This window comes from Diceros bicornis, chromosome 7 (genome assembly GCF_020826845.1).
Source record: "Diceros bicornis minor isolate mBicDic1 chromosome 7, mDicBic1.mat.cur, whole genome shotgun sequence".
In the NCBI taxonomy this organism is placed as follows: Eukaryota; Metazoa; Chordata; class Mammalia; order Perissodactyla; family Rhinocerotidae; genus Diceros; species Diceros bicornis.
Window position 1 is genome coordinate 9,475,558 of NC_080746.1, and position 27,519 is coordinate 9,503,076.

General features: G+C 52.5%; 1 protein-coding gene across 6 annotated transcripts in view; it reads right to left on the reverse strand.

Moving 5' to 3' along the window:
- Positions 1-27,519, reverse strand: part of ST3GAL4 (ST3 beta-galactoside alpha-2,3-sialyltransferase 4) — a 35,301-nt gene continuing 7,782 nt past the window's right edge. The window contains exons 2-11 of one of the 6 annotated variants that reach the window (XM_058544835.1): positions 8,040-8,115; positions 7,642-7,750; positions 7,143-7,223; positions 6,795-6,892; positions 6,508-6,568; positions 5,866-5,961; positions 5,579-5,768; positions 4,781-4,924; positions 935-1,078; positions 1-646 (exon numbers count right to left, since the gene is read on the reverse strand). In XM_058544835.1, the coding sequence (XP_058400818.1) occupies positions 560-646; positions 935-1,078; positions 4,781-4,924; positions 5,579-5,768; positions 5,866-5,961; positions 6,508-6,568; positions 6,795-6,892; positions 7,143-7,223; positions 7,642-7,750; positions 8,040-8,055 (1,026 nt within the window). In that variant the 5' untranslated portion in view covers positions 8,056-8,115 and the 3' untranslated portion in view covers positions 1-559. Of the gene's footprint in view, positions 647-934; positions 1,079-4,780; positions 4,925-5,578; positions 5,769-5,865; positions 5,962-6,507; positions 6,569-6,794; positions 6,893-7,142; positions 7,224-7,641; positions 7,751-7,855; positions 8,010-8,039; positions 8,116-27,519 lie in introns of those variants that run through there. The other 5 variants (XM_058544832.1, XM_058544831.1, XM_058544830.1 and 2 more) reach the window with 5 other exon arrangements.

Sequence of the window (27,519 nt, forward strand, 5' to 3'; positions counted from 1 at the left end):
TTCCGTTTTAGGAAAAATACTTTAATGATAGGTTTGAAACCTCTTTTCTAGCAGAGGTCCCCTTCTCCCTGGACCCCATACCACTGCTCTTCCCATGCCTGCTGGGAGGTAGCAGCCCCTCTCTGGAGGGTGCCCACCCCCTCCAGACACCCTGGCCCTCCTGGGAGGCCCGCTCTGGGTCTAGGCCTTAGAGGGCCCAGCACTTTTGTTTTTATAAAAAGTGGGCAGAACACTGTATTATGCCCCTTTTCTGGATGCCATGGGACCAGCCCACAGCACTTTCCTACCCCTTAATTAAATAGCCCATTAAATAACCTCCTGGTGCTGGTGGAGAGGGGGGCTCCTGCCGCCCAAGGCCTCCCCCCACTGGATCTGGCCTCCACAAGAGCAGCCAGGGGCATGGCCTCATCTTAGACCTGGCCAGACCTGGGACCCCTCCCCACAGAGCGGAGGGGGAGTCCAAGCTGGTCATGCTGGCCTCGGGGCACCCCCGCAGCCACGCATGGGAGTCACTCAGGTAGCAGAGCGGGCAGACCAATGGGGACAGCCGCAGTCTGAGTCAGAAGGAGGTGAGGTTCTTGACTGCTCCGATTTCCAGCATCCGCTTGATGGCCAGGGCCTCTTGGGAGACGTTGTGGCCTGACCCCTGTGGAGACAGCCAAGGAAGCAAACTGAGGGACTCCGAGGGGCCTCCCTGGCCCTCCCCACGACCCCACGCTTCTGGGAGCTCCCTTCCCCGTGCTGGCTCTGGGAAGGAAGACAGAACCTGGCCGAATACAGAGGACGCTAGCCTGGGAGTCCAGATGCTTCAGTTCCAGTTCTGACTCGCTGAGTGACCTCACCGTGAGCCACCTCTGGGCCCCTGGCACCACTCACTCAACCAGTGTCCCCAGGCCAGTCCACCCCACCCAGCTTGCAAGCAGGGGCTGCTTACCGCCATGGACTTGAGCGTGATCTGCTCATAGTAGTGAATGGTCTGCTTCTTATTGTGGGTGTCTGGGTAGCCAAAGCCAGCAATATGCACCAAGTCACAGAGGTGGAGGGCCAGAGTGATGGCCAACAGGCCTGTGGTGGGCTTCTGAGTGACAAGGGGTGGGGAAGGTTTTAGAGGGAGCCCTGCTCCTTTACCCATCTTCCAGGCCAGCGCTCTGCAACACAACTTCCTGTTACCATGGAACTGTTCTTCACCTGTGCGGTCCTGCACGGCTGCCAGTAGCACGTGGCTACTGAGCACATGAATGGCGCTAGTGCAGCTGAGGAACTACATTTTTTATTTTATTTAATTTTAACTAATTAAGTTTAAATAGCCACATGTGGCTCATGGCTACCATACTGGATAGTCCAGCTCAACACATCTGGGGGAAGGGTTTGGGCCTCTAGGGATGATGCTGGCAATCAGGATGACAATAATAATAATGATAATAATAATATCTATCACTTTTTGCACATACTATGTGCCAGACACTACATTATCTCATCCAGTCCTCATAAAAACACTTTGAGGTAGATACTATTATTAGCCCCATTTTACAGCTGGGGAAACTGAGGCTTACGAGTGTTAAGCAATTCACTCAAGGAATGGAAAATTTCTGTTCTCCACCTTGGAAAACCTCCCCTCTTTCAGAAGACCTGGGGCTCTCACACTCACGGGCTGTGTGCCCCGCTATGAGGGTGGGCCCTCCCCTTCTGTAAAGTGGGGACACCATGCTTTTCCTCCCTACCTTATGAACTGCCATGAGGACCTCCCTTCTCCATCCCTAATTCATCCACAGGCATGGGCAAGGTGATATTATTAACCTCATAAATCTCACCTTCCTCAGCTCTGACAACCTGCCTTCCAGACCACCTCAGCTGCCCACTTCCCTGTAGCAGCCACGCCCTGGACCTTGGCAGGCCTCTGAACGATGGGTTTTCCCAGCATCCTTTCTGAGCTCTCTATCGTTTCATCTGCCACTTCCTGCCTGGGCCTTCTGTTTCATCCCTGTTGTTTTTACTCCCTCTGCATCACCTCATCCAGTTCTGTCCTCTACTGAACCACATTTCCCTCGCCTTCTAGCCAGCTCTGCCTGGACATGGGCTCCTTAAACTCACCAAACTCTCCTCTCTTCCTGTATTCCATTGTATTAGTTAAACATTTTACCATCTACCCAGTTGTCCAAGCTAGAAACCTAGAATTGTCATAAATCTGCCAATTTCACCTGTAAAATAAATGTTGTAGCAGTTTTCTAAGATGACCCCCAATGACCCTCGCCCTTGAGTGTGTGTGGAACCTAGGACTATTATGAGATATATTACATTATGTTATATTGCTTTATAGGGACAGTTGACCATAAGATAGGGAGATAATCCTGGTGGGCTTGACCTAATGACATGAGCTTTTTTACATCTGGGTCTAGAGATCAGAAATGGAGGAAGTCATGGGGCTGGCTGGTGGCGCAAGCAGTGAAGTGCGCACGCTCTGCTGCGGCGGCCTGGGGTTTGCAGGTTCGGATCCTGGGCGCACGCTGACGCACCACTTCAGGCCATGCTGTGGCGGCATCCCATATAAAGTACAGGAAGATGGGCACAGATGTTAGCCCAGGGCCAGTCTTCCTCAACAAAAAAAAGAGGAGGATTGGCATGGATGTTAGCTCAGGGCTGGTCTTCCTCACAAAAAAAAAAAAAAAGAAATGAAAGAAGTCAGAGATGTGAAGCACAAGAAGGATTTATCATGCCATTGCTGGCCTAAAGAACAAGGGGGCCATATGGCAAGGAATGCAGACAGCCTCTAAAAGCTGAGAGTGCCCCCACTCCCAGGCGGAAAGCCAGCAAGAAAATGGGGCCTTGGTCCTGCAACCACAAGGAACTGAATTCCTTCAACAACAAGAATGAGCTTAGAAGCAAATTATCCCCTCCAAGCCTCCAGACAAGAATTCAGTCCAGCTGCCAACTTGATTTCAACCTTGTATACCCTATGCAGAGAACTCAGCCACCCCGTGCTGGATTTCTGACCTACAGAACTATGAGCTGAAACATGGGTGTTATTTTAAGCCACCAAACTGTGGTAATTTGTTAGGCAGTGACAGGAAACGAATACAGATACCAAGACCTTCTCTTCCGTTTCCCTTCCCATCACCAAGGGGCTGATTCTGGTCCTTACCTTCTCTTGTCTTCCTTTCCAGCCTTCACCCTATGCCTCACCCTCATCAGGGGCATAAAACACCTCCTTGCTTCCCCCTCAATTCCACCTGCACTAGAACTCAGTGCCAGGGGGAGCTGTTTGGTCTTGCTAAATGAAAGACCTTTCCCCAGTTCTCTGCCTGATGGGCCCCATGACCCCTCAAGGCCCACCTCCAATATCACGTCCTCTGGGGGACCTCCCCGACGGCCCCAAACAGAGGTCTGCCCCTCCTCCGAGATTCTACAGCACTTGGAACACTCTCTATTGGGGCATTCTGCCACATACATGCTGCAACCTGTATGTTTATTCTGCTAGACCAAGTTTCCTTAGGGCAAGGAGTATGTCCTACTCTCCAAGCATGCAAACCTAGGGCCTGGCACAGAGCTGTCATAACAGCAGGTATTCAACTTATGAAGTTGAATCATAGTAGATATTCAGTAAAGAATAAAATCATTTATTCAAAATTTGGCAAATATTTATTGAGCATGCACTATGTACCAATCTCCATGCTAGGCTTGTTACATAATTATCTTTTTTTTTTTTTTTTTTTTGGTGAGGAAGAGTGGCCTTGAGCTAACATCTGTTGCCAATCTTCCACTTTCTGCTTGAGGAAGATTGTCCCTGAGCTAACACCTGTACCAGTCTTCCTCTACTCTGCATATGCAATGCCGCCACAGCATGGCCTGAAGCGGTGCGTCAGTGTGCGCTCAGGATCTGAACCTGCAAACCCTGGGCCGCCAAAGCAGAGCACACGAACCCAACCGCCACGCCACCAGGCCAGCCCCCATAATTATCTTTTTAAATCCTACAATGGCCTTAAAAGGTCAGTACTAATATTATTCCCACCATACAGATAAGAAAACTGAGGCTCCAAGTGGTTGATTTGCCCAAAGCCACACAGTAAGTGGTACAGCCCAGTCCCATCTATGTCTACTAGTTACCTCTGTCCACTATCCCACACAGCCTCTCCGAGGGCTCGAGACACGTGTGGAAGTACTTAGAAAGCTACGAAGTGTGTTCAAGCCCACCAGCTGAAGGCCACTAGGGCACTGAGAGCTGAAACCAAAACCATAACTTGCAAAACTGCACCATGGCTCCCAAAATTGACACACCATACCAAACTGTGATAAGCAAGACAAGCTGCTAGCTCAAACTCTTGACTCATTCAGACCAATATGTTCCAAGATAAGATCACAAAGTGACCTAACAGTAACCACACGGGCTCAAGTTGTTCTAAAGATAAGACCACTGGCTGTCCCAGCAACTCCCCAGTTTACCAATTCTGACTCGTGTCTGCCAAAACCATCCTCTAACTCCAGCCCCCAAGCCCTATAAACACTCTTCCCTCACTCCCCACTTTGGAGATGCCACATGGTTCCAAATGTGTGCGCCATCCCTTGCTGCAGCCAGCTAATGAGCCGAACTCCCATTACAGGTGTGCGCCTGAGGCTGTGGTCCTCGGACTTGAACAGGTGTTATTCAAATGCAAGCTGCGGTCTCGGTTACTATTTTCTCCTCTCCTGGGCTCCTCCACAGCTTCCTAAGCCTCTAGGAACATCCCACCTACTTCCCACCCAGGACCCCAACCCTCTGGCCTCCCTGTCTGCAGCCCATCATTACCTGCTTAATCTTGCGTGGCTGTTGCATTGGTAGGCTCAGCAGTCTGTCAGCTGTGATCTCCATGAAGAAGGGGTTGAGAATCCGAATCTGTTTGGGGTTGACGTCCCAGATGAGGGGAGGCTGTTTCCAGAAGCCCTTTCGCACCTAGGGGGATGGAGTTGGAAGGGAGAGATGAGAGTGGGTGAAGACCTGTTTCTCAAGTCTAGCCTGGTGGTCCTTAGCCAGGGATGGGGTCCACGTGATGCCAAAGGCCCTCAAGGTAGGAAGGGAGGCCAGGTGACACGGTGTGTAGAATAAGGGGTCCAACCATTGCCCACGTCCAAGGATATCCAAACAAATGGAAGGGGCTTGAGTTTGGGGCTGTCTAAACACTGGGCAAAAATACCAGACTGGACAATTCAGCATTTGACTGGATGGCAAAGAGACACAGTAGACTTTCTGGGGACTGCCTGGAAGGACACAGGTCTCAACTGTTCTAACCTGCCTCCTGCCTGGAGATGACTACTGACCAGTTCCTCTGCTCCCAAGTTTCTCACTGGCAAACATATTTTGGCAGCTTTCTGTCCCAGGCAGTCTCGAGTTTGGGGTGCCCTTGGCTGTTGCCGCCTGACTCCTGCAGGCTCGCGTGCCCTGGCTGCTGGGGTGGCTCACTGGAGCCCTGCAGAACACCGCGTTCACACCATCCCTCAGCAGCTCTTTAGGAGTGCAGGGCAGACATCGTGGAGCAGGAGGTCCTGACTCAGGCAGTGTCCCCATCCCTGGGCCTCGACACCCCCAACTCCCAGTCTCCCCACTTACCCGCTTCTTATCACTCAGGATGGTCTCAATCCAGTGGAAGTCCATCGCCTTGAAAGCTACCAGCACAAGGAGTGTGTCTGGGTTGTTCTCCACTTTGGGGTTGAAGTGGGCAGATTCAGGGTAGAAGAGACGCATGGTGGTCTTGGAGCCCACGTCACCCTCATAGCCAGCCACTGGGGCGTTGTTCAATCTGGGAGGCAGGGAGGAGGATGCCCATCACCTAGAGCCCCACTGGGCCCGTCTATGGTTGCTCCCAAACAGAAGAGGGAAGGGACGGTCATACAGACCTGATGACCACATCGTACTTGTTGATGGCATCTCCTAGCGAGCTATTGCGCAGTCGGTGCCCGTTCCCCACCACCACGCAGCGGCGGCACTTGAGACTGCCATGAGAAGAGGGCGATCAGACCCAGAAGGAAGCCCTGCTGCTGTTCCACTTAACTCCCCTACCCAGGTCTGCCCCGGTGCCCAGCTCAGGATCCCTTCCCAGGCCCCCTCAGCCCCTGGTCCCCATGGACCAGGCATCTCCAAGAGTCCTGCTTATGGTTACGTTAACTCTGCAGCCCTGGGCTTTCAAGGGAGAGGAAACTAAGCAGAGCGCGGGAAAAGAGGAGAGGAGGGACGATGCCTGGGGAGTACCAATTAAAAAACCCCCTTTCAGAGCCCCCTCGCTGGCTGCCCAGGCCTGTCTGTTGCCACAGTGATACCCTCAGCAGCCTCTGCCTGCTCTGGCACCCGGATGCCCAGACTCAGTTGCTGTGGGGATTGGCATACTTGCCTCCCCTGGAGACAGGCAGACTAGAAAGAAGGGTCAAATTGGCCACAGGGGACCAGAGGCAGGAAGGCTCACTGGGAGATGCTAGACCATGACTGTTACACACTGGGGCAGGAAGGAGAAGGTGCTCAGACTCAAGTGGGCGTCTCCTTACCTCTGGATGCTCTCTGGAATGGAGTAGCTGGTGATGGCTAGAACCCGGAGGAGCAGGTCTTCTACAAAAAGAACCAGATTGGAAGGGGCTGATGACAACAGCTAGCGTTCCAAAGGCTTCCAGCTCTCCCTCCACTGATCCTCAAAGCCTTGGCTGCCTTTTCCTTCCCTGACCCCAGCATCTGAGCCTGGCTGAGAACTTGGACACTGGGACTGTGGATGGCAAAGAACAGAAGCAGTATGGCCAAGGTGAGCCCACCGTTCCCACTGCACCAGGTGGGTACTTACCACTCCCCTTGGTCCCATAGGGCAGCTCATAGGCAGATGGTGTCTTGACCCAGAAATAATCCCTAAGCCGCAGGAAGATGGGCTGATCTCGGGAGTAGCTGCACAGAGGAGAAAGCAAGGTGGAGATGAGAAAGGGATTAATCTTCATGCCAGAACCAGGGTCAGGCCCCTGACTAATATTATATATACATGTCCAAGGGCCTCTCCTTCCCTCACTGACTGCACCTAACCCATGTCCACCGATACAGTTCCCTCCATCTAGCCAGCGCTGGGGCCCCGACCCTGTGAAACTCCCAACCCCAGCTCACCCCATGCCCTGCCCCACCCCCTTCAGCCTCACATACTTACTTGCCAAAGAGCTTAGAGGCCTTCCTCTCCACCTCACCCTGGAGGCACGGCTCCTTCTTCTCCGGGATGGGAAAATAAAAACTGGAGACAGAAAAGGAGAGGAGGCATAAGCCGTGATCAGACCTCAGGGGCCAGGGGCGGGCACCCCAGGTGGCCTCCACCTTCTCCCATGGCACACAGGTCCCAGGGTGCTGGAGAGCAACTTGCAGGGTGGAATCATCTCAACCCAAGTTCCACTTTGAAACCAAATAATTGAGGATCCAGCTGTTCCTTTTCCTGAACTTTCTGGGTGAGGGCCCAGGGGAGTCATCCCAGACCCTCCCCTGCAAAGCCACCACTTACCCTCACGGAAGGATTTCCTGCTAGTAGTTGAAGGGAGAGGTCATGCCCTGGGCTCTCTGAACCCTCCTGCCCCATAAGGTCCCCCACCCGATGACACTCCATCCCTAAGCCCCGTTCCTGAGAAGAACCAATGGAAGGACATGGAAGTTGGACTCACAGTTCAATGTACCTGTCTTCTCGGGAGATGGAATATAACACCATGACAACCAGGACCAGAGCCAACATGGCCAGGAGCTTCCAGCCTACAGGGCACATGCACAGAGGAGCTGGAGGCAGAAACAGGCAGGTACAGCCCCAGTCCACCTTCTCACCTGACCCGTTTTGGGCCCCTGCAACCCCCAACTCAAGCAGACCCAGTCCCTGGCCCTCACCTGGCCCTAGCTTTCCAGTATGGGGCTTGGACCTGACCATTTCCACTGTCCTTTAAGATGAAAAGAGGGGCCCCTGGCTCCCTGTCTGTCCCTCCATAACCCCCAGGGGGTCCCAGGATGATGCTGAAGACTGCTTCGGGGGGTCCCATCCTTCAGGGTGAGAGAGCTCTTGGACAACACTCACGGGACTTGCTGGTCATGTTTTTCAGCAGGTAGCAGGGTTCCTGGGGAGAGCTGTCATCCCGGCTGCCTCGGGCCACCTAGGAGGTAGGAGTCACAGGTGTCTGGTCGGCTCCACAAACACTCCCACCTAGACATTGGAGCAGGACACACCCACCACCTGCCTCCTCCAGCCCCTGAAAGCACAAAGCTGCTTCCGGGGCGGCCATCCAGAGAGTGGCCCTTCTCACCCTGGACATCCCCCAACCCCTCAAAGGCATCTTCAGAGGTCCAGGTGGGTCCTGTGCCACAGAAAGGGAAACCAAGTCCCATCCCTCAAAGATTAGGTCCCATGTCAGAGGGGCCTACTCCAGCTTTCCTGGCATGGTTTTTTTCACTTTTGCCATCCTCCTCCTCATTTTGACTCAGGAAGAGGGTCTTTTTACATGAAAGTTAAGCTAACTGTATAAGGTATGATTCATATTTTATGCAACTGAAATTTATCTATTCTCCACCATCCAAGACATTCCTTTGGTTCTGGCCACGGCCCACCTCTCCATCATCAATCTCTTTCTAATCCAGCCAAACAGGTCCACTCAGGCCAGACACTGGGGTGAGGGTGGGGCTATGGGATGGTCCAGGAGGCCTCCTCCAGCCCTCTAGACTCTGACTAAATGCAAACCACGTCCAAGCCCTCACCACCTTGAGGTGACTGAATGGGGAGTGCAGGGAATGGGAAGGGTCTGGTGGTCAAAGAGGAGGAGACGGGAGACCCTTCCGGGTAAGGGCAAAGGCCAGCATGGTAAGGACGGGGCTACGGAAGAGGGTGAGCTGTTACATGCACTTAAACAGAGAGGTCCCTACAATCACACAGTCAGGGCCACGCTTTGGAGTCACCAGGGAAGAAATTTCGGCAGCTTCCACAGCCACATGAAGAGGCACAGGAACACCAGTTTCTGCCATCCATGCTGTGTTCCCAATGATCTGGATCATAAGAATCACACAGATTCCAGGGCCTTTCCCAGGACTGCTTGAGTCAGCCAGGGTGGGACCTGAGACAGGCATTTCCACAAGCAGCCCAGGTGATTCTTATGATGGATCAGGACAGGGAAGGAAGCACTAGTGTTTGTGCTCTCTTGGGGATAAATGGAAAACCTCAAATTATTTCTCCAGGGCAGGGGACAGCATCTGGATGAGGCCTGGTTTTTGTCACAAATCATAAATCAATTATCCTGAACACTGTCCTATTATGGAGTCAATACTCTGCTCCCCAGGCTGCACTCTGAGTCCACAAACATGGAAGAATGAGAGTCTTGAAGGGGAGGAGAAAGCCAGGTGGGGCTGAGGGGTGGGGACCAGAGTCAGACGTCCTCAGTAGGGTCAGGAGACTCATCCATGAACCCCAATGGGGATGGAGGATGGCCCTGTCCAGTAAAGAAAAGTTCTAGATTTGTAATCAGACGACTCCCATGAAAGTCATGGTTCTAGTAACTGCCCCAACCACTGTTCCGAAAGTGGCATGCCTTCTTCCATACCTTCCTACAGCCACTGCCAAGTCATCCCCCAGCATGTCGCCTTCTTTTTCTCCTTCACAGCACTTCTCCTGATCTGTAATTAGCTTAGTTACTTATTTGCTTGCTTTCTGTCTGTCTCTTCCACTGGAATATGAGCTCTGTGAAGGTAGGAACTGGGTCTGTCTTGTTCCCAGCTGCAGCCCCAGCATCTAGCACACTGCAAGGCACATGACCAGCACTCAGCTCAGATAGTATGGAAAGAATAACATGTTGGGTTACCTTGGGCGAGTTGCTTCTCCCTCTCTGATCCTCAGTTTCTTTGGCTGTAAAACTGGGAAGTTAGCCTAATAGATGCTTGTGGCTCAAAATATATTTATCAGATCAGAACATGGGCATCACTAGGGACCTTATTAGAAATGCATAATCTCAGGCCCCCTCCAGACCCCCAAAATCAGAAGCTGCATTTGAATAAGATCCCCTGGGGCTGGCCCAGTGGCTTAGCAGTTGGGTTCGGGCGTTCCTCTTTGGCGCCCTGGGGTTTGCCAGTTCAGATCCCGGGTGCAGACCTGCTCACGGCTCATTGAGCCATTGCTGAGGCAGCGCCCCACATAGGAGAACTAGAAGGAACTACAACTAGGATATACAACTATGTACTGGGGCTTTGGGGAGAAAAAAAAAAAAGTGGAAGATTGTCAACAGTTGTTAGCTCAGGGCCAAATCTTCTCCCAAAAAAAGATCCCCTGATGAATCCTATGTACATTCAAGTGTCAAGACGGATGTTCTTGACCTTGGCTGAACAGGAGAATCACCTGGGGGTACTAAAAAAAACAAAAATAAAAGGAGTCCCATACCTAGGAATGCTAACTTAATTGGTCTGGTGCAGCACAGGAATTTGTTCAAGCACCCCAGGCAATTCTAATGTGCAGCCACGGTTGAGAACCACTGGTCGGGATGATGGTTTCTCAAAGTCCAATGTACACATTCTGACTCAATGGGTGTGGGTAGATCCAGACTCTAAGCAGCTCCCAGGTGGTGCCCTGCTGCTAGGCTGAGACCACAGCGAATTACAAAGCTCTAAACGAGGATCCTTCCAGCTCTAACATTTCATGCCTTTCTGAACTGCAGCCTCCCCTACCCTCTGCTCTCTCTCCATCTTCCTTCTGTGATCAGGATCCACTCCATCTCACTTCATCTCCCTTCCTATCACTAGGTCACAACATTGGTTGCGCAAGACAATCACTTGTGAAGTTTAAAAATATAGAGATGTCTAGGCCCTACTCTCCAAGATTCTTATTTAATTGGTGAGGGGCGGGGCCCAGGAATTGGTAAGAGAAAAATGAAACCTACCTCCTTTGTGATTCTAACATGCAGCCAAGATGGAAAACACCACATAAAGCGTGTTCTACAGTAACTGAAAGACAAATACTCAGCCACGCTATAGGCCTGACCTCCGTGGAGGAGACCAGTCAGAGGAGAGCAGTGCTGACAGGTCCCAGTCCTGAGTGACAAGACAACCAGCCCTTCTTTGACTAATAAAGTTTTGCACTGGTATGTCTTTGTTCCCAAACTGTGCTGGTGTTGTGCTAAGGAGACTGGCTAGTCTTAGGGCCTGCTCCAAGATACCCCGGCAGAGATTTCATTAGTCCAACCCCTCCCCTTGCTGGGCCGAGCCAAGAGGATCACTCAGCAGCCCCCAGACATTCCACGAGCACTGGCTTCTTGGGCTGGCTGCTGCCTCAGGACAATTGGTAGCCTTCTCCCAGCAGCTGTCCCACATTACTGACTGGAATCCTGGGTACAAAAGGACAGGAGAAAAGTCACTGTTGGGTACCTGGGTAGGAGAACAGGAATCTGATCCCTTCATGTCCAAGGTGTGCCAACCTCTACCTGCCACCAGCTGCGAAGGAGACCAGTGCACCCAACCCACTAGGCAAAGCTGACCCCAGGGCAGGAAGGTGCTCTGCCAAGAACCGTGGTGTCCCTGGCCGCAGTGAGGCTGGTGACTCTGCCACAGGACTTGCTGAAGGGCACAGCGGGGGCACGGGGTGAAGAAATAGGCCCCATGGAAGCAGCAACCCTGCCCCCTGCTGCCCCAGCACACACAGCATAACACACAGCGAGGACTCAGCAGGTGCTCACTGTACCAAGAGGAACAGAACTGGATACCCCCAGGGGCACAGCATGACGCCAGGCCCCACGGAGCCCTGGGGCCCATCAAAAGGATATGGCTTAGAAGGGCTATGGAAGACAGTGGGGGCAGAAGCGCAGGCTCTGTTCTTACTGGTTCAGGGGCCTTGAGTAAGGCACATAACCAATGTCACTGTCCCTCAGTTCTACAGGGAAAAGCTAGAGCTGCCTGCCACCTCCAGACTCACCTGGCACCCTTGCTCCCTCGTAATCCCTCCACTGGACACTGAGTCCCGCTCATCTTTCCAGGACTGTTCCCCATCAGTGATCCCCCTCTGCCCCGTTTCTGCCGTCTCTCCCTTCTCTACTCTGACTTATAAACACACTCAAATCTCCCTCTTCCTAAAACAAAACCAAACCCCCGCCTGCCTCTGTCTCCTCCTCCGCCCACCCCTGCATCTCCCTCCTTACTTCCCACGGTGAAACTTCTTTATCTGTGCCACACCCGGCTTTCCTCCTTCCTCCACCCCACACCACCCCTGGTTCCCACCCTTATTTTTATGCTGAAATCACTCTTGCTGAAGCCTCAGTGGCCTCCTAATTGTCAAAACTGAGAAAGGTCTATTTTCACTCCTCACTGGTCTCTCAAGCCTTTGATACTGTCAGCCGATGCCTCCTTCTTGGCTTCTACATCAAAACCTACCGGGTTCTCCTCCTACCCCGGTGCCGGTCTCCGTGCTGGCTCCACTTCCTTTAGGTGCTGGCATTCTCCAGAGGTCTGTCCCTGAACTTCTGCGCTCCCCAGCTAGTTTTCCCAGGACAAGTTCACTCATTTTCAGAGGCTTAACTACCACGCATACCCTGATGATTCAAGCTATTTTCAGCCCTTTAATTTCTCTCTGAGATCCCATACTAGTATTTCTAATTTTCTGCTGCACATCCTTCCTGGATGATCTCAAATTCTTCAAACTTAACATGTCCAAAATTGGACCCATCTCCCCCAGCCCCCACAGTATCATCAACTCAGTCTTCCAACATCTCCCTCCCTATCACACCATCCCTACTAAATAGTTACTAAATAGTTACTAAATAGTTTCTAAATAGGATTGATTCTACCCCTATTTTCTCATTCCAGCGAACACGTGCTGAGCTCCTAAATGCTTGGCATTGTGGGAGGCACTGGGATGTAAAGCTTTATAAAACCCAGCCCCAGTGTAAAGGCCACATAGTCTAGAGCCTCAGAAACACTTCAGAATGCAGCCCTCCATCTCCTCTTCTTGAGCCACAGACTGATTCTAGATCCCACCCCAACTTGCCTGCTTCCTAACTGGTCACTTTACCACAAGTTTTTCCTCACTCAAGCCCCTTCTCCGGAACTGCCCACGTGGTATCTTTCTGAGAAACAACCTAGGTCAAACCACCCTCCTGCTTCAACTGTTCCCCATTGTTTAAATGAAAAGCCCAAGTTCCTTTGAGGCAACCAGGGCCCTTTAAACTCCGGCCACATGCTCTGCAGGTGCAACTCCCACCCTCGTCCTGAGCACAGCACAGGAGCCACCTTTTCCTTCCACGCGCCCCACCTCTGCACAGGCTTTCCTCCACCAGGAATTCCCTCCCCACCCTGTTCGCCTCCACAGTCCTACTCCTTCTGCAGCATCAACTCAAGTGGCCCCTCCTCTACGAAGTCTTTTCCAACATTTCTAAGCAACTGATGTTTTTGTTCCCACAAAATAGTTTATATCGTGATTTTAGCACTTAACAGGTAATATAATTTCATGTTATATAATTACTGCTTTTCATGTCTTGCCTACTATCCTCTGACCTCTGAAATTGGGGACTTGTTTATACCAAGAGTCTGTCAGAGTACCTGGAATACAGAAGATGCTTCATCACATAATATAATTTTATATTATACAATTAATTATATGTTTTCATATTTTGCCCATGAGACTATGACCTCTGTGGTCCAGGATTTCTTTATATCTCCACTCTGTTATAGTGCCTAGAATATAGCAGATGTTTTCTTAACATCTGATACACAAGTAATAAGATCAAAAATGTATCACAACCTTTATTAATAACTGAAACGTATTGTGTACTTACTTGTGTGACACCAGGGGGTCTCAACCTCATCACCATTGCTTTGGGGACCAGATAAGTCAGTGTTGTGGGAGGCTGTGCTGGGCACCAGGATGGTTAGCAGCATCTTTGACCTCTACCCACTAGATGCCAGTAGGACCCCCAGCTGTGACACTCAAAATGTCTGCCAACATGACCAGATGCCGAGAACTACTCTGTTAGACACCTTTATTTATTTATTTATTTATTTTTTTAGTGTGTGTGTGTGTGTGTGTGAGGAAGGTCAGCCCTGAGCTAACATCCGTGCCCATCTTCCTCCACTCTATGTGGGACACCACCACAGCATGGCCTGACCAGCAGTGTGTCGGTGCGCCCCCGGGATCCAAACCCAGGCTGCCAGCAGCGGTGCACGCGCACTTAACCGCTATGCCACCAGCCTGGCCCCCTCTGCTAGACACTTTTAAGGGCCGTCCATGTATGATCTCAACCCTCCGAGTTAAACACTATTATTACCTCCACTGTGGAGAGAGGGAACTGAGGAGCAAAAAGGGTCAGCAACTCACCTGGGGTCACACAGCTGGTGAGAAGAGGGACAGAGGGAACTCAGGCCACTTAGCTCCAGAGCCCACACTCCCAACCCCCACCCTCTGCTGCCTCAAAACCATCCTGTGAAGTAATGGCCCCCTCACCTTCAAGATCCCCGGATTGTCCACATGCTGCCTTTGGAGCAACTAGAGGTAGCTGACCCTCTATCACATCAAGTCCTTCGAATCTTACAATAGCCATAAGGAGCCTTCCGCGCTGCTTCCCAGGGAGGCTGCCTCATGAGACACGGCCTCTAGCCCTCCCGCCTGCTGAGGCCCGGGGCCCCTCTGGAAGCTCTCCAGCATGTTTTCAAGGCACGCAGCTGTATCCGCAGGACGACCATGGCCCTCCATCTGGACGCCAGACTTCCCTGATGTGTTCGCTGTCTTACAGTCAGGTCAACCACTGGCACTGGCACTGAAATCCCACAGCTGGGAAGCCAGGTCTCCCGGGCCCTGAACTTGTGTGGTTACCATTCTGCACCTAAGAGCAGCGCTGTACTGCATCTGCACACACACCTTCCACCTCAGGCATCTAGGGCTACGCTTCCAGCCCGTCAAGGCGTGTGGATCTCCGTGGCGTCAGCCAACTCACAGCGACTCCTCTCGGCTTGGGGTCTGCTGCCAATATTCCAGAGGGGACCAGGCTGGACCGTGAATTTAATGAAATTAATGCAACTGCTAGGTAAGGCAAGATGACACAGGCCATGCGAGTTCTCCCGTGGGGTTATAATCGACTTGAATCAATCACTCTTAGGTGCAGATGGTCAACCAACTCACTGCAATTCTCCAGAACGGATCAGTCATCCGTACCACTTCTCTTCAGCTCAAAAGCCCTCCATGCGCTCCTCACGTACGTAGAGAGAAAGCCTGAATCCTTGCTCTGACTCTTAAGGATGCAAGTGATGGACCGGCCAGTCCCTCTCTGCCCTCTTTTCCCAACTCTCCCCTCACTTATTCTGCTCCACCCACATGGGCCTCACCATTTCTTCATTAGGCGGACACACTCCCTCCTCCGGGGCCGTTACACTGGCTGTTGGCTCGGCCTGGAATGCTTTTCCCCTAGACATAGGCGGAGAGCTGTTCATTCAGCACTTTACTCACCTTCTCCACCTCCCATCAAAAATTCCACACACACCCAACATTCCAGATTCCCCTCCCCTGCCTGCAATGATTTTTTGTAGTTGTTTGGTTGGTGGCTATATCACCAACATCTAGAATAGTGATTGGCACACGGCGGGCTCTCAATATACATTTGTTGAATTAATAAATGGATCTATTTGTCAGAGATATTATGGCCACAAGCAAGTAGAGCAAGAGGGAAAGAGGCAATAGCAATAGGTGAGATCCCCGCTCCAGCCACTCTGGCCCAGCCCCTGCCTGGACACAGCCGGCAGACTGTGCCCTCTCCCCATCACTGAACAGCAGCACAGTGTGATCACAGCACGCCCAGTGGGGAGCGAGGCTGCCCAGGCCCCAGGCTCATGTAAGGCAGCAGAGGGCAGAGGGACTGACAAGTTGCCTCAGGGCCCACGAGTGGGCGGCTGGGGGCGTCCCTCTGGCTATCCAAGCTTGGAGGAAAAGGGGCTGGACAGGCTTCCCGCTGCGGTGCAGGAAGGCTCTCTGTTCCCCACCCTTGGGGTCCACAGGCTACCCCCCAACCAGGTACCCCAAACAGCCTGGCAATTCAGCCTCCTGTATGGAAACATTGGATCAGCTGCCAGTCACAAGACACCACAGGAAGCCACTTGAAAAATCATACTTCTGATGTCTGCCCGGGTGGGGCAGAAGCTTTGAATTCCATTCTCTGGGTAAGAAAGCTGAAGTGGTGTGACGGTACGGAATCAATAGTACAAGCTTATGCCCAGGACAAAGAAAGGAAAACTGTGCTGCGGCAGTGGACCCGCCCTAGGTTCCTGGGCAGGGGGGTTCCCAGGTGCGTTTCCCTCCTCATACCTTTCACCCAGGAGCAGCGAATTTGGCCCCAAGCAGCCAAAGCTAAAGGCACCACTGGAATTGGGGCTTGAACCCAGCTCATCACCAGTATGGCCAGTCCCCCCCCTTCTCTGGCCTCCGGATACCTCTTCTGAAAATGGTGGACTGCAACAGCCCTGCCTTGTCCCATGTGGTGGCTCCCAGCCACATGTGGCTATAGAGTAACTGCAGTGTGGCCGGTCCACACTGAGGTGTGCTGTAAGTGGAAACACACACTGGATTTCAAAGACCTAGTACAAAAAAAAGTAAACCATCACCTAAAAATTATTTACATTGATCATACATTAAAATAATATTTTGGCTATATTGGGTTAAAATATTAATTTCACCTCCTTATTTTTACTTTTTAAAAATGTGGCTAAATTAACATTTTTTAAATTTAAAATTACATATGTGGCTTGCATCTGTGGTTCCCATTGCAATTCTATTGGGCAGCGCTGGGCTGGACAATCTCAGAGACCCCACTGGAGGCACCCGGAAAGTTTGTTAAGCTTCACACGCTTCCTGGACTCCACTTCAGGAAGGCAAAATCAGGGGTCTGAGAGGCCTGAGGAGGGCCCTGGTCATTTTGATTCACCGCCACGCTGAGCACTGTCCCAACGGCTCAACTGTGGCAGAATCGAAAAGACCTCACTCTCCTCTGGCCTCCGTGCACCTCCACCTGGGCTGTCAGGGCTCTGGGTGTGGAGGCACAGTTCAAGGTGACGGTTGCCACGTGGCCCATCAGCCCAGACTCCACTCTGTCCACACCCAACCTCTTCTGGACCCTGGCATCTTGCCCCAGCGCCTGCACAGGCCTGGCCTTGGGGCTACGCCTCACACACCACTCCTTCCCAGGGCCCCCATGGATGGCCATGTAAGGCTTGGCAACAGGTCACATGGAAGTGGCTCACCACAACCTTCTCTCCCCCTCTGGCCAAGAGCTATGCCCAGGGGACTGGCTACTGGAACTGAACCCTGCCTCTGACACTTGCCAGACATGTGACTTTGGGGAGACCACATAGCATCCCTAAGCCTCGGCTTCCCAATCTGTAAACTGGAGGTAAAGAGTCCCTGTTTCACAGTGGTGGTAAACAAGATAATGTAGGAAAGGCACACAGGAAATGCTCGGTGATACTGACTCTTACCAGTACTCCATCCTCGTGTGCTGGGTGGAACCCAAAAGCTGCAACTGTGTAGAATGTGGGGCAGATTAAAACATCATTAAAAAAATACTATTTTTCGGTCAGTCTGTTCTGTGATCAAAAGCACAGAAGCCAAGACTGAACCTTACACTATGCACAACTGACTGTCCAGTGGACTGAGAAAGTCCCGATGACCCCTAGCCTCACCAGCACTTCCTGTTAACCACACCCTCCCCTCCCCCAAAATAAGAGTTTCAGCTGGCATGCCCCCCTCCACACCCCACCCCCATTTGAGAACAGAGGCAGGGTGGGGTTAGTGCCAACAATTTCACACCTGAGTCCTTGTCAGGCAAGGGCTGACTGGAGTATAATACTGGGGGACGTGGAATCACTCTTGGTACCCAAGCCCAGACCTCCCTCCCAGCCTCCCCTCGCCCTGGCCACTCTCCCTTCCATGCTTCCTCCGGCACAGGGTCCCAGACTACACAATCTAGAAGCCTCCTCACGCCCCACAGCCTGTCTCGCCTCGCTTCCTGTTTAATTACCTTTGTTCAATGACACCACACTGTCTCCTGTACTCACGAGACTGTATGCCCCAAGAAAGCAGGGACTTCTTATGCCCACAATATCTCGAGCACCAAATTTAATATCTGAGGCAGGGTAGGCAATTGACAAATAGTGAAATGAACATATGTCTCAATGAATGAGCAAATGAGCAGAACAAGTATGAACAGGAAGTTTCATCAAATTAAAACAACCCAGACCCTTATTTTGCAAAGACCTGGGCATACAAGGTGCCAGGGGCTTGCTAGCGGCTCAGCTTGGGAGCTGGTAGAACCACCAAGTGCCACACTTCTTGCCAAACACATGTCGCTGTGCTCATAGCACACCCTTATCACCAAGAAAGTGTAGTTTCTGGAGAACTGGCCATCGCCAGCTCTTTGACACACCTTAATCACTACCAGCTCCCAGGTTGCTGGACCACACCACAAGCTGACGTCAACCAACAAACCCTGTGTGGTCCCAGGAGAGCTACAGGCTTGAAGAGGCCCTATTACTCAGGAAACCTCCCTTCCTCTTTACTTGCTCCGCAACAGGAGCAGCCTGAGACCCCAGCCACCCATCCCCAGACTTCAAAGCACCTTTGGCCTCCTGGAGGCAGAGGAAAAGGGTCTGGACACAGCCTCTGCGGTCATGGACCAAGTGTCCCTGGACAAGGTCCTGCATCTCTCAGAGCCTCAGGTTCCTCATCTGCGAAAGGCAGGCAGCAAGAGCAAGTTCTGGGAGGTGTGTGAGCCTCGAAATTCATGCCGGGATCGAAAGCCAGCAGCCTCAGTACAGGCCAGGCCCAGAGCAAGCACTTGGCCCCTGGGAGCTGAAGGCGACTCCTGGTCCAGGCCACCCCCAGCACGAGGCAGCCCCTCTCCACTCACAGTCTCCCCCATCCCAGCAAAGGGAGGCGTCCGCAACCACAGTGCCCACCAGCTACCACATCCACACTCACCTCTCCTCCTGGACGCTGGGTCCACTGCACACTCTACACAGGTCACACAGACCTGCCCAGGGAGAGAGGGAGGGGCACTGCCGCCCAGACTCTGCCCTGCACTAAACGCAGATCCCATGTACTGGCCAGACTCAGGGTACATTGATAGGGTGCAGAGAAGCACGGGGTGGGGAGAGGGAGGAGGCCTCACTGGAGAAGCCACTCTCTCTCTGTCCGGGTGCAGCGTCTCCCAGAGAAGGTGCCTAGCCTTCTGATCAGACTCCTCTCTTAAATGGTACCCCCTCTGCTGAGCAGTGCCCCCTCTGCAGAAAAGATCCTCACAAAGCTGCTTGGCCATATGCAGAGACAGTGGTGCCGGTGGTAGGGTTTCAGCCTTGGACAAGTCAGAGAGAAGGCATATAATCAATAAATACTTCAATATATCAGTACTCCTTCAAATCAGTCAGAAAAAGACCAAGGGGGCCAGCCCTGTGGCATAGTGGTTAAGTGCACGTGCTCCGCTGCTGGCGGCCCGGGTTCGGATCCCGGGCGCACACCAATGCACCGTTTGTCAGGCCACACTGTGGTGGTATCTCATAAAGCGGAGGGAGATGGGCATGGATGTTAGCCCAGGGCCAGTTTTCCTCAGCAAAAAAAAAGAGGAGGATTGGCATGGATGTTAGCTCAGGGCTGATCTTCCTCACAAAAAAAAAAAAGAAAGAAAAGGACCAAGGAACCAAAGAGAATAAAGCAAAGGACAGGAAAAGGTAATTCACAGATTAAAACCAAACACCTGAAGAACATGAAACAATGTTCAACCTCACTAGTGAGCAGGGAATGCAAATCAAAACAGAATCTTTTTGCTTGCATGTGTTTTGTAGGAAGTTGTTGATACAAAGGCTTAGAAGAACAATTCACAATATCTCATAAACCTGAAGTTGTGCACACTTTACTACCCAATAAATCCACATCCAGGTACAGCCCAGAGAAACCCACCCTTGTATGAGTACACCCATTAAGGATGTTTACTGAAGCACTGTGGCAACAGCAGAAGAACAGAAACATCTTAAATGTCCATGAGTGGAGGGAATAAACTGTGGTGCATTCATACAACTGAATACTAACCAGCCATTTAAACTGAAGAAATTAATCTAAATGGGTCAATTTAGATAAACCGGAAAACATGATGTTAAGTTTAAAACAAGTGTTCTAAAAAGATACATACATTAACTTTAAAAACACACAACACATATATACATAGTGTGTGAGCTAACAGAATAAAAAAAAAAATACGGTCACCCAACTTTTGGTGAGTATTACATTCTAGGAAGAGATGAAGGAAATTGGGATGGATTGTCGGGGCAGGGCTTAGTTCTCTTCTTCAATATTTCATTTCTTAAAAATATCTGACATAATATAGGAAAATGTTAACATTTGTAAATCTGGCTGATTGTCACATGGGATTCTATTATCCTTAATATTTTGAAATATTTTCATATTGAAAAGAAAAGAGGGAGTACAGATTTTAAGACAAAGAGTCAGAGGCTATAAAAGAAAAGATGCATAAATTGAACAACATAAAGATTTAACAAACAGAGCAGGGGAGAGAGAAAAAAATGAATAATTAAAAGACAAACAAGAAACTGGGAAAAGTATCTGCAATATACATTACAGACCAGTGAATTCCCTTAGCCTATAATGTGCTCATGGAAATCAGTAAGGAAAAAAGTCAACAAATCAAATAGAGAAATGGGCTAAGGGCATGAATATGCAGTTTACAGTATATAGTATAATGACACAGAGGAAAGACTTGTTCTTTACCTATCTTGACAGCAAAGCTCCAGAGGCCTGAGAGCCCACAATGCTAGTGGAGGCGGGAAAAGGGGCCCTCTCACAGACCAGTGGTGGAAGCGAAAACCAGGGCGACCTTCTTGAAAGGGTTTGGCAATATCTATCAAAATCCCCTTTAGACGGGAAATTCCATTGCTAAAAGTTTATTGTACAGAAAAGTCTCCTATGTTCACACCAACTTTTCTATCAAGATTGTTACAGCCAGCACTGTTTGTGACAGCAAAAGATGGAAACAATTTGCAAATCTATCCACAGAGACCAGTTTAGACGCATCACCACACAGACAACAGAACACTACACAGCTGTGAAAAAGAGGATGTAAATCTGTGCATGTTGCTACCGAACGATCTCCCAAGTATATTATTCAACTTTAAAAAGGCAGATGGAGAACAGTGTTCCCTCTATCTCCAAACGTGCTTTTAACAAAAGACTTATGTGCACACATGGCTACGTCTGTATAGGAACAGAGTATTCTGAAGAATGCAGAAGAAACGAAGGTGGTTGCCTCTCAAGAGGACAGCTGTGGGGACACGGTCTAGAATGGGAGAAAGACTTTCTTTTTATCAAATATCCTTTTGATGTTTAACTTTTTAAAACTGGTGACTGTGACATACTTTCAACTAAAATCTTGCTAAAAGAAAAAGAGAAGAAGAAACACATAAGGAATATAAACTTTGGAGGCTCACACACCTGGACCTCACTAGCTGTCTGAGTGCTGGATAAGTCACCTCTCCAGGTCTCAGCTTTTCTGTTGGGTCACATGGGGATAAAAACTCGGCACTACCTAGTCCTAGGGTGGTTGGACATGCTGAGAAACAGCAGCTCTCAGGATCATTATCATGGAGGCGTGGAAGCATCACCTGGCCCCCTCACAGATCCAGTGGACATGGGCCCTCTGGTCCCTCCTCAATTCCCACTCCACGGATAGGGACTGGCAGGGGCAGGGCCACAGGGCACAGTTACGCACTGGGTGTGCACAGCCAGGCCTGGGGGTGAGAACGGGCTGAGGTCCAGCTCTCTCTCTGCTTCAAACCAGTCAGCCTGGTGCAGAGCTGTGTCCAACTGCAGGGGCCCTTTATTCTGCTCGACATGAAAGCTCTGTATGGGCTAGCAGCAACATTATTTAGCGAAGAGCAGTTTAACCCTCCTCTCCCCTCCTCGCCAAGTTAAAAAGAACCCAGTGCAAAGATCTGGGTGTGCACAGATAGGGGGTTGCCAGAAGCAGCCCTAGGGAAGCTGGCATAGTCAGCCCATCTGAATTTATCTTTCTGTGTATCATTTCCTCTGACCTCATAAGAATATCCTTTTTATTGGCAGGCGTGGTTTCTGTGGAACTGACCCCTGCCCCCTTTGGCCCACTTCCTAAATCTAGGGCAGCTGGGCAACACTAAGTTAGGTCACCCTGAAGACTAACCCTGTGTGGGTCCAGGAGAGCCAACCTCCTTCCTCCCCTACTTGCTCCTCAGAAGGGCTTGTCAGGGCCAGCCCCGCGGCCTAGTGATTAGGTTTGGTGCACTCCGCTTCGGCGGCCCAGGTTCGCTTCCCGGATGCGGACTTATACCACTCGTCAGTGGCCAGGCTGAGGCGGCATCCCACATACAAAACAGAGGAAGATTGGCACAGATGTTAGCTCAGGGCGAATCTTCCTCAGGAAAAAAAAAAAAAAGAAGAGCATATCAGGAAGAAGATCCCTTTCCCTAGGCAGGCTGGGGTCCCAAGGCCTCTGGGGACACGCTGAGGCTGGGCAGGACAGCAGAGACACAGCCAACAGGGACTGCGGGCTCACTGTGTGCCGGGCACGGCCTCAGGCACCACACTGCAGCAGTAAATGCAGCAACAGCCCTGTGCTCCTGGGGTGTGGAGTAGGTGGGGAGAGATCCGTGACAAACAAACAAATGAATAAGATACTGTAATGATGATACACACTGTGAGGCCAACAAGACAGGGCAGCAGAGCAGGGGGAGACGGGCAGCTTCCTTGGGGCTGGTGAGTCAGCAGGCCTCCGAGGAGCTGACTCTTGACCTCAGACCCAAATGAAAGGTGGCCATGCAAGGATGGGGGATGAGGGGGCAAACAGGCAGAAGGTTCCAGATTGAGAGAAGAGCAAAGACCCTGAGGCTTGTCGGGTGTAAGGAATAAAAACAAGCCGGAAGTAATTGGAGACGGTGCCAGGGAGGCCACACAGGCCAGGTGGTGTAGGAGTCACAGGCCACCCCGGGAGCTTGGACTTGATTCAAGGTCCCACGAGAAGTCTTGGGAGGGTATTAACAGAGGAGTGGTACATTGGATTCATTTGTCAAAGATCCCTGGGGCTGTTCTGTAGCTATTGTGCGTAATCTCATTTAATTTGTAAAACACTCTCTGGTAGTCCTCTTTTCTTCAGATTTACAGATAAGAAAACTGAGGCACAGACAGATTAAATTAGGGGTCCCAAAGTCAGACAGCTAGAAAGTGGTGGAGCCAGGAATAAAAAATTCAAGCAGCCTGAACCGCTTAGAACCCTTACATTCTATAGCACCCACAGATTTGGGTTAGGCAGACTGGGGTTGATCTGGACTCTGTGGTCACGGGCCTGGTAACCCTGACAAGGTCCTGCATCTCGTGGAGCCTCAGGTCCCTCATCTGTGAAATGCAGGTGGCAAGAGCAAGTTCTGGGAGGTGTGTGAGCCTCAAAACACATGCCGGGATCGAAAGCCCACAGCCTCAGTACAGGCTGGGCCCAGAGCAAGCACTGGGCCCCCGGGAGCTGAAAGTGACTCCTGGTCCAGGCCACCCCCAGCATGAGGCAGCCCCTCTCCACTCACAGTCTGCTCCATCCCAGCAAAGGGAGGCGTCCACAACCACAGCACCCACCAGCTACCACATCCACACTCACCTCTCCTCCTGGACGCTGGGTCCACTGCACACACCACACCAAACACACGCAGCTGCCCAGGGAGAGAGGGAGGGGCACTGCCACCCAGACTTTGCCCTGCACTAAATGCAGATAACGCATACTGGCCAAACTTGGGGTGCACTGCTGCGGTGGGGAGGAGCACGGGGTGGGGAGAGGGAGGAGGCCTCACTGGAGAAGCCACTCGCTCTCTTTCCTGGTGCAGCATCTCCCAGAGAAGGTGCCCGGGCCCCTGATCAGTTCCACCTGACAGCCATCCCAGTGGGGCGGGGCCACAGATCCGCAGCCGGGGCAGAGATGTGCCCCTCTCCACGGCAGCTCCAGAAGCAGTACCCTCTTCATTTGAGTAGTGCCTTATTTCCAGAGTGGTGTTCCCTCTGCTAGTTAATGTCCCCTCTCCAGAGGAGGCACTCCCAAAGTCCCCAAGCAGGGACAGTGCAGGGCAATGTTCAGTCCTGGGATCCCTACAGAGGTGGATAAAATTCCAGCTCTCGCCCATGAATGGTGGCTATCAGCATGGCTATGCTTTGGAGCATCTGGGAGCAGCAGGGAGTCAGGCACAGAAACCTCTCTCCCCTGGCCCCTAGTTCCAACAGGGACCCTCACTTCTGCAGGACTTCAACCTCCCTCCTTCCCTCTATCTGGAACCTCTGGTCAGGACTGCAGTGCAAACTGGCCTGCAACACTGGCTCTGGAACAAGGAGGTTCCAGAGGTTGCCTCAGCGGGGGAGGGTGGATTGCTGAATTCCTCTTAGGAGCCCAATAGGGTTAGAGGAGCTGAGGGTGGGATTAGGAAAAAAGGGGAATGCTGTGCATGTTGGCGTTGGGGAGGACAGTGTAGCATCCAGGGTGGGGTCTCTAGAAGAGAAATGAAACCGTGGCGGAAGGAAATCAAGACCAGCATTTCCTGCATTGGCCTGTCCCCTGGGAACAGAGAAGCAGGTAAGAGAGGCCCTTCCGAGGATGTTTCAATCAGTAAGACTTTTCAGTGATTTACAACTCTCTTCCAAGTAAAAGTTAAGATGAGGGAAGGGGAGGGGTGGCTAGCACTCTAGGTGCTGCTGGGGAAGGCGAGGCCCTCCAATCTGAGCAATGGACCCTCTGCAGGGCAGAGCAGGGGGATACCGGCTGGAGGGCTGGCTGATGCGCAGCTTACCAGAGATGACCCAGGGCCACCTCTGCCCCAGGGCTCACCCAGCCCCTGCAGATGGACTGGGGAGGCAAATGTGTCTGAGCACCCACAGCCCCATCAACACCCCAGAGCCAGGAGGTACCCGGAAAACACTCTGAGCCCCTTTTCTGACCAACCTTGCTCTGGTCCACGCAGACCCTCTCGCATCAAAAACCTACAAATACATCTCTGTACACAACACACTGATCCCTGCTCAAACACAGGCACAAACACATCCCAAAGCAAACGATGGAAACACACACAGGAACTGGTGACCCCTACGCACACACCCACACACGCACATACCGCTCCTTCCTCCTCCTTCCCTGTCCACCCCCCCCCACCGCCAACGTACAGCTTCTGGGGCCTCCTGGGCCCCCTCTGCCCGGGCGCTCTCGTCCCCCATCCCTCCAGGCGTGGGCACGGGCGCTGCTCAGCTGCCGCCGCTGCTCCTGCCTCCCCCTGCCCTACCAGGTTCCTTCAACCTCAGCTCCTGAGTTTGTTTGTCAGGTTGTAGGTCCCTGGAGCTATCAGCCAGGGAGCCTGGAGCTTCAAGAGGAGCAGGGAGCGGCTAAGCCAGCCCTCTGGGGATTTCTTCACCTCCAAAAGTTAGGTAAAGGGAAGCTCCGGGCTCCCCGGCTCCCAGGAAGAAAGCCCCGCTCCTGTCACGCTCAGAGGTATTTGGGGAGGTGGGTTGTGGAGCAGGGGGGCTGCAGGAAAGCAAATGGGAGGAAGATACATGGCCTCATAGGGGTGTCCCCAGAGGGGTAGGGGAGTGTCCTGGGGCAGCCTGTGGCTGCGGTTAGGCCAGGATGGGGCAGAGGCCACTGCCCAAGTGGAGGGCACTCCCACCTGGCGCCCACACAGTGCTCACTCACCATCCTCCTGGCCCGTCCCGGCCTCTCTGTACCTGTACCTAATCCTGATCTGGGAGAGAGGGACGGTCCTCCGGTCCCACCAGCACACAAATCCCAGCAACTTCTAGGCCCTCCCACAGCTGCCACACCCGCTGGCTCAGACCTTCTGGGCTCAAGCCCTGGGGCATTAGCAACTTCAGGAACATACCGGCATCCAGACCTGGGGAGGTGGTGGGAAGTAAGACTCAGGCCACTCAGGGCCTGGGGACCGAGGATTCCGGAGTCTACGGCCTGTTCAGCAGGTTTAGGCCTTACCCACAACACCTTTGCACAGAACTGCCAGCGCAGGGTCCTACAGGATATCCCCAGGGCAGACATCCTAAACCTATCTGAGGGCAGGGGCAGGGGTCAAGCCAAGTACCAGAACCCTGGGTTCTCTGTCACTAGTGCCCAGGAAAACCTGGGGCCTTGCCAGCAGCTCCCCCTCCCTGCCATTTTAAGAGCCATCCTTGTTCTCCTGTTGGAAGAACGTGGCCCTATTAATCCCCTGCGGCCTGGGGGCAAGCACTACCCTTAGGGTCAAATCAAATCCAGAGCCCTAGCAAGGACACTTGGTGCCAGGAACAACTCAGAGAAACTGAGGCACAGAGAGGACGCAGACCCTGAGGAAACCCAGGAACCCAAGCCTCCCCAGGGGCCCTGGCCCCTTGGAAGGGGGGAGAGGTCGGAGGCACTACCGATCCTCCTGGCCCAGGAGCTGACAGGGTCAGGGCCCTGGGACAGGGCACCTCCCGCCCCCAAGAACACACCCAAGCCTGGCCAGCTCACCTGGCCTTCCTGGCCTGTCAGTCCAGCTGTTCCGGAAAGAGAACATTTTCTTCTCACTCTATTTGGACAGCTGCAGGGACAGCGATGGTGAGAAGAGAATGTCTGATCATTGAGGGAGGGGTCTTCAGGGACCAGGGCCACAGGGCCTCCGAAGGGGGTGGGCCAAGGGGCTGCAGCTGGCAGAGGTCCTGGGTCAGAGGCTGGGTGAGTGAGCTTGGGGGGCCTGGGGGCTGGCCTGACAGGGGCCAGGGAAAGGCTGCATTAGACTGTCACTCAGCAGCACGATAAAGAGGGTGGCCAGGGGGCTTCTGGAGCCAGGCCTGAGGCCCGGGAGGAGTGAAGAGAAGCCCAAGTGCAAGGAAGGAGAAGGATTCCCATCTTTATGGAATGTGTTCGGTTACAGGGTGGGGCTGAGGACAGCCTCACTCCCAGACTGGTCCCGCAGCCCCCTCCTCAGCCGGTCCAGGGCTGGCAGGTAGGGCTCAAGGAGGAGGACAAGGCACCAACAGGTCAAAGGCCTAGAAATCATGTCCTTGCCACCCTCAAGCAGGAAGTAGAATTATAGGGTCAAGACAAACACTTTTTCTCCTCCCTCTTCCCGCTCTCTCTTCTTCTCAATAGTCTCCCTCTCCCGTTCCGCTCTGCTCCGGGTCCCTGTCCCCTTTCCAGCCATCCCATCCTGGTGTCTCCCTGTCCCCATCTCCACCTCCTCCTGCCTGCCTCCCCCCACCCCCAGCCCCGCTTATGTAAGGGGCCTGAGAACACACAGAGGGAGCTTTGTTGTCAAACCAAATCCATACGGAGCCGGAATCAGAGCCGGAATCGGCCAACGCAGCTGTTCCCCATTCCCTCCGCCTTGGCAGGGTTGTGACTCTGGGCAGGAAGCCCCCACATGCCTCCATTTTGGGAGGTGGGGGGCAAACGCTGGCCCCAGGGCCCCCAGGCAGCTGAATGGGTGGCCAGGGATCAGTCACCACTGCGTAGGACCACAGCAGGGGA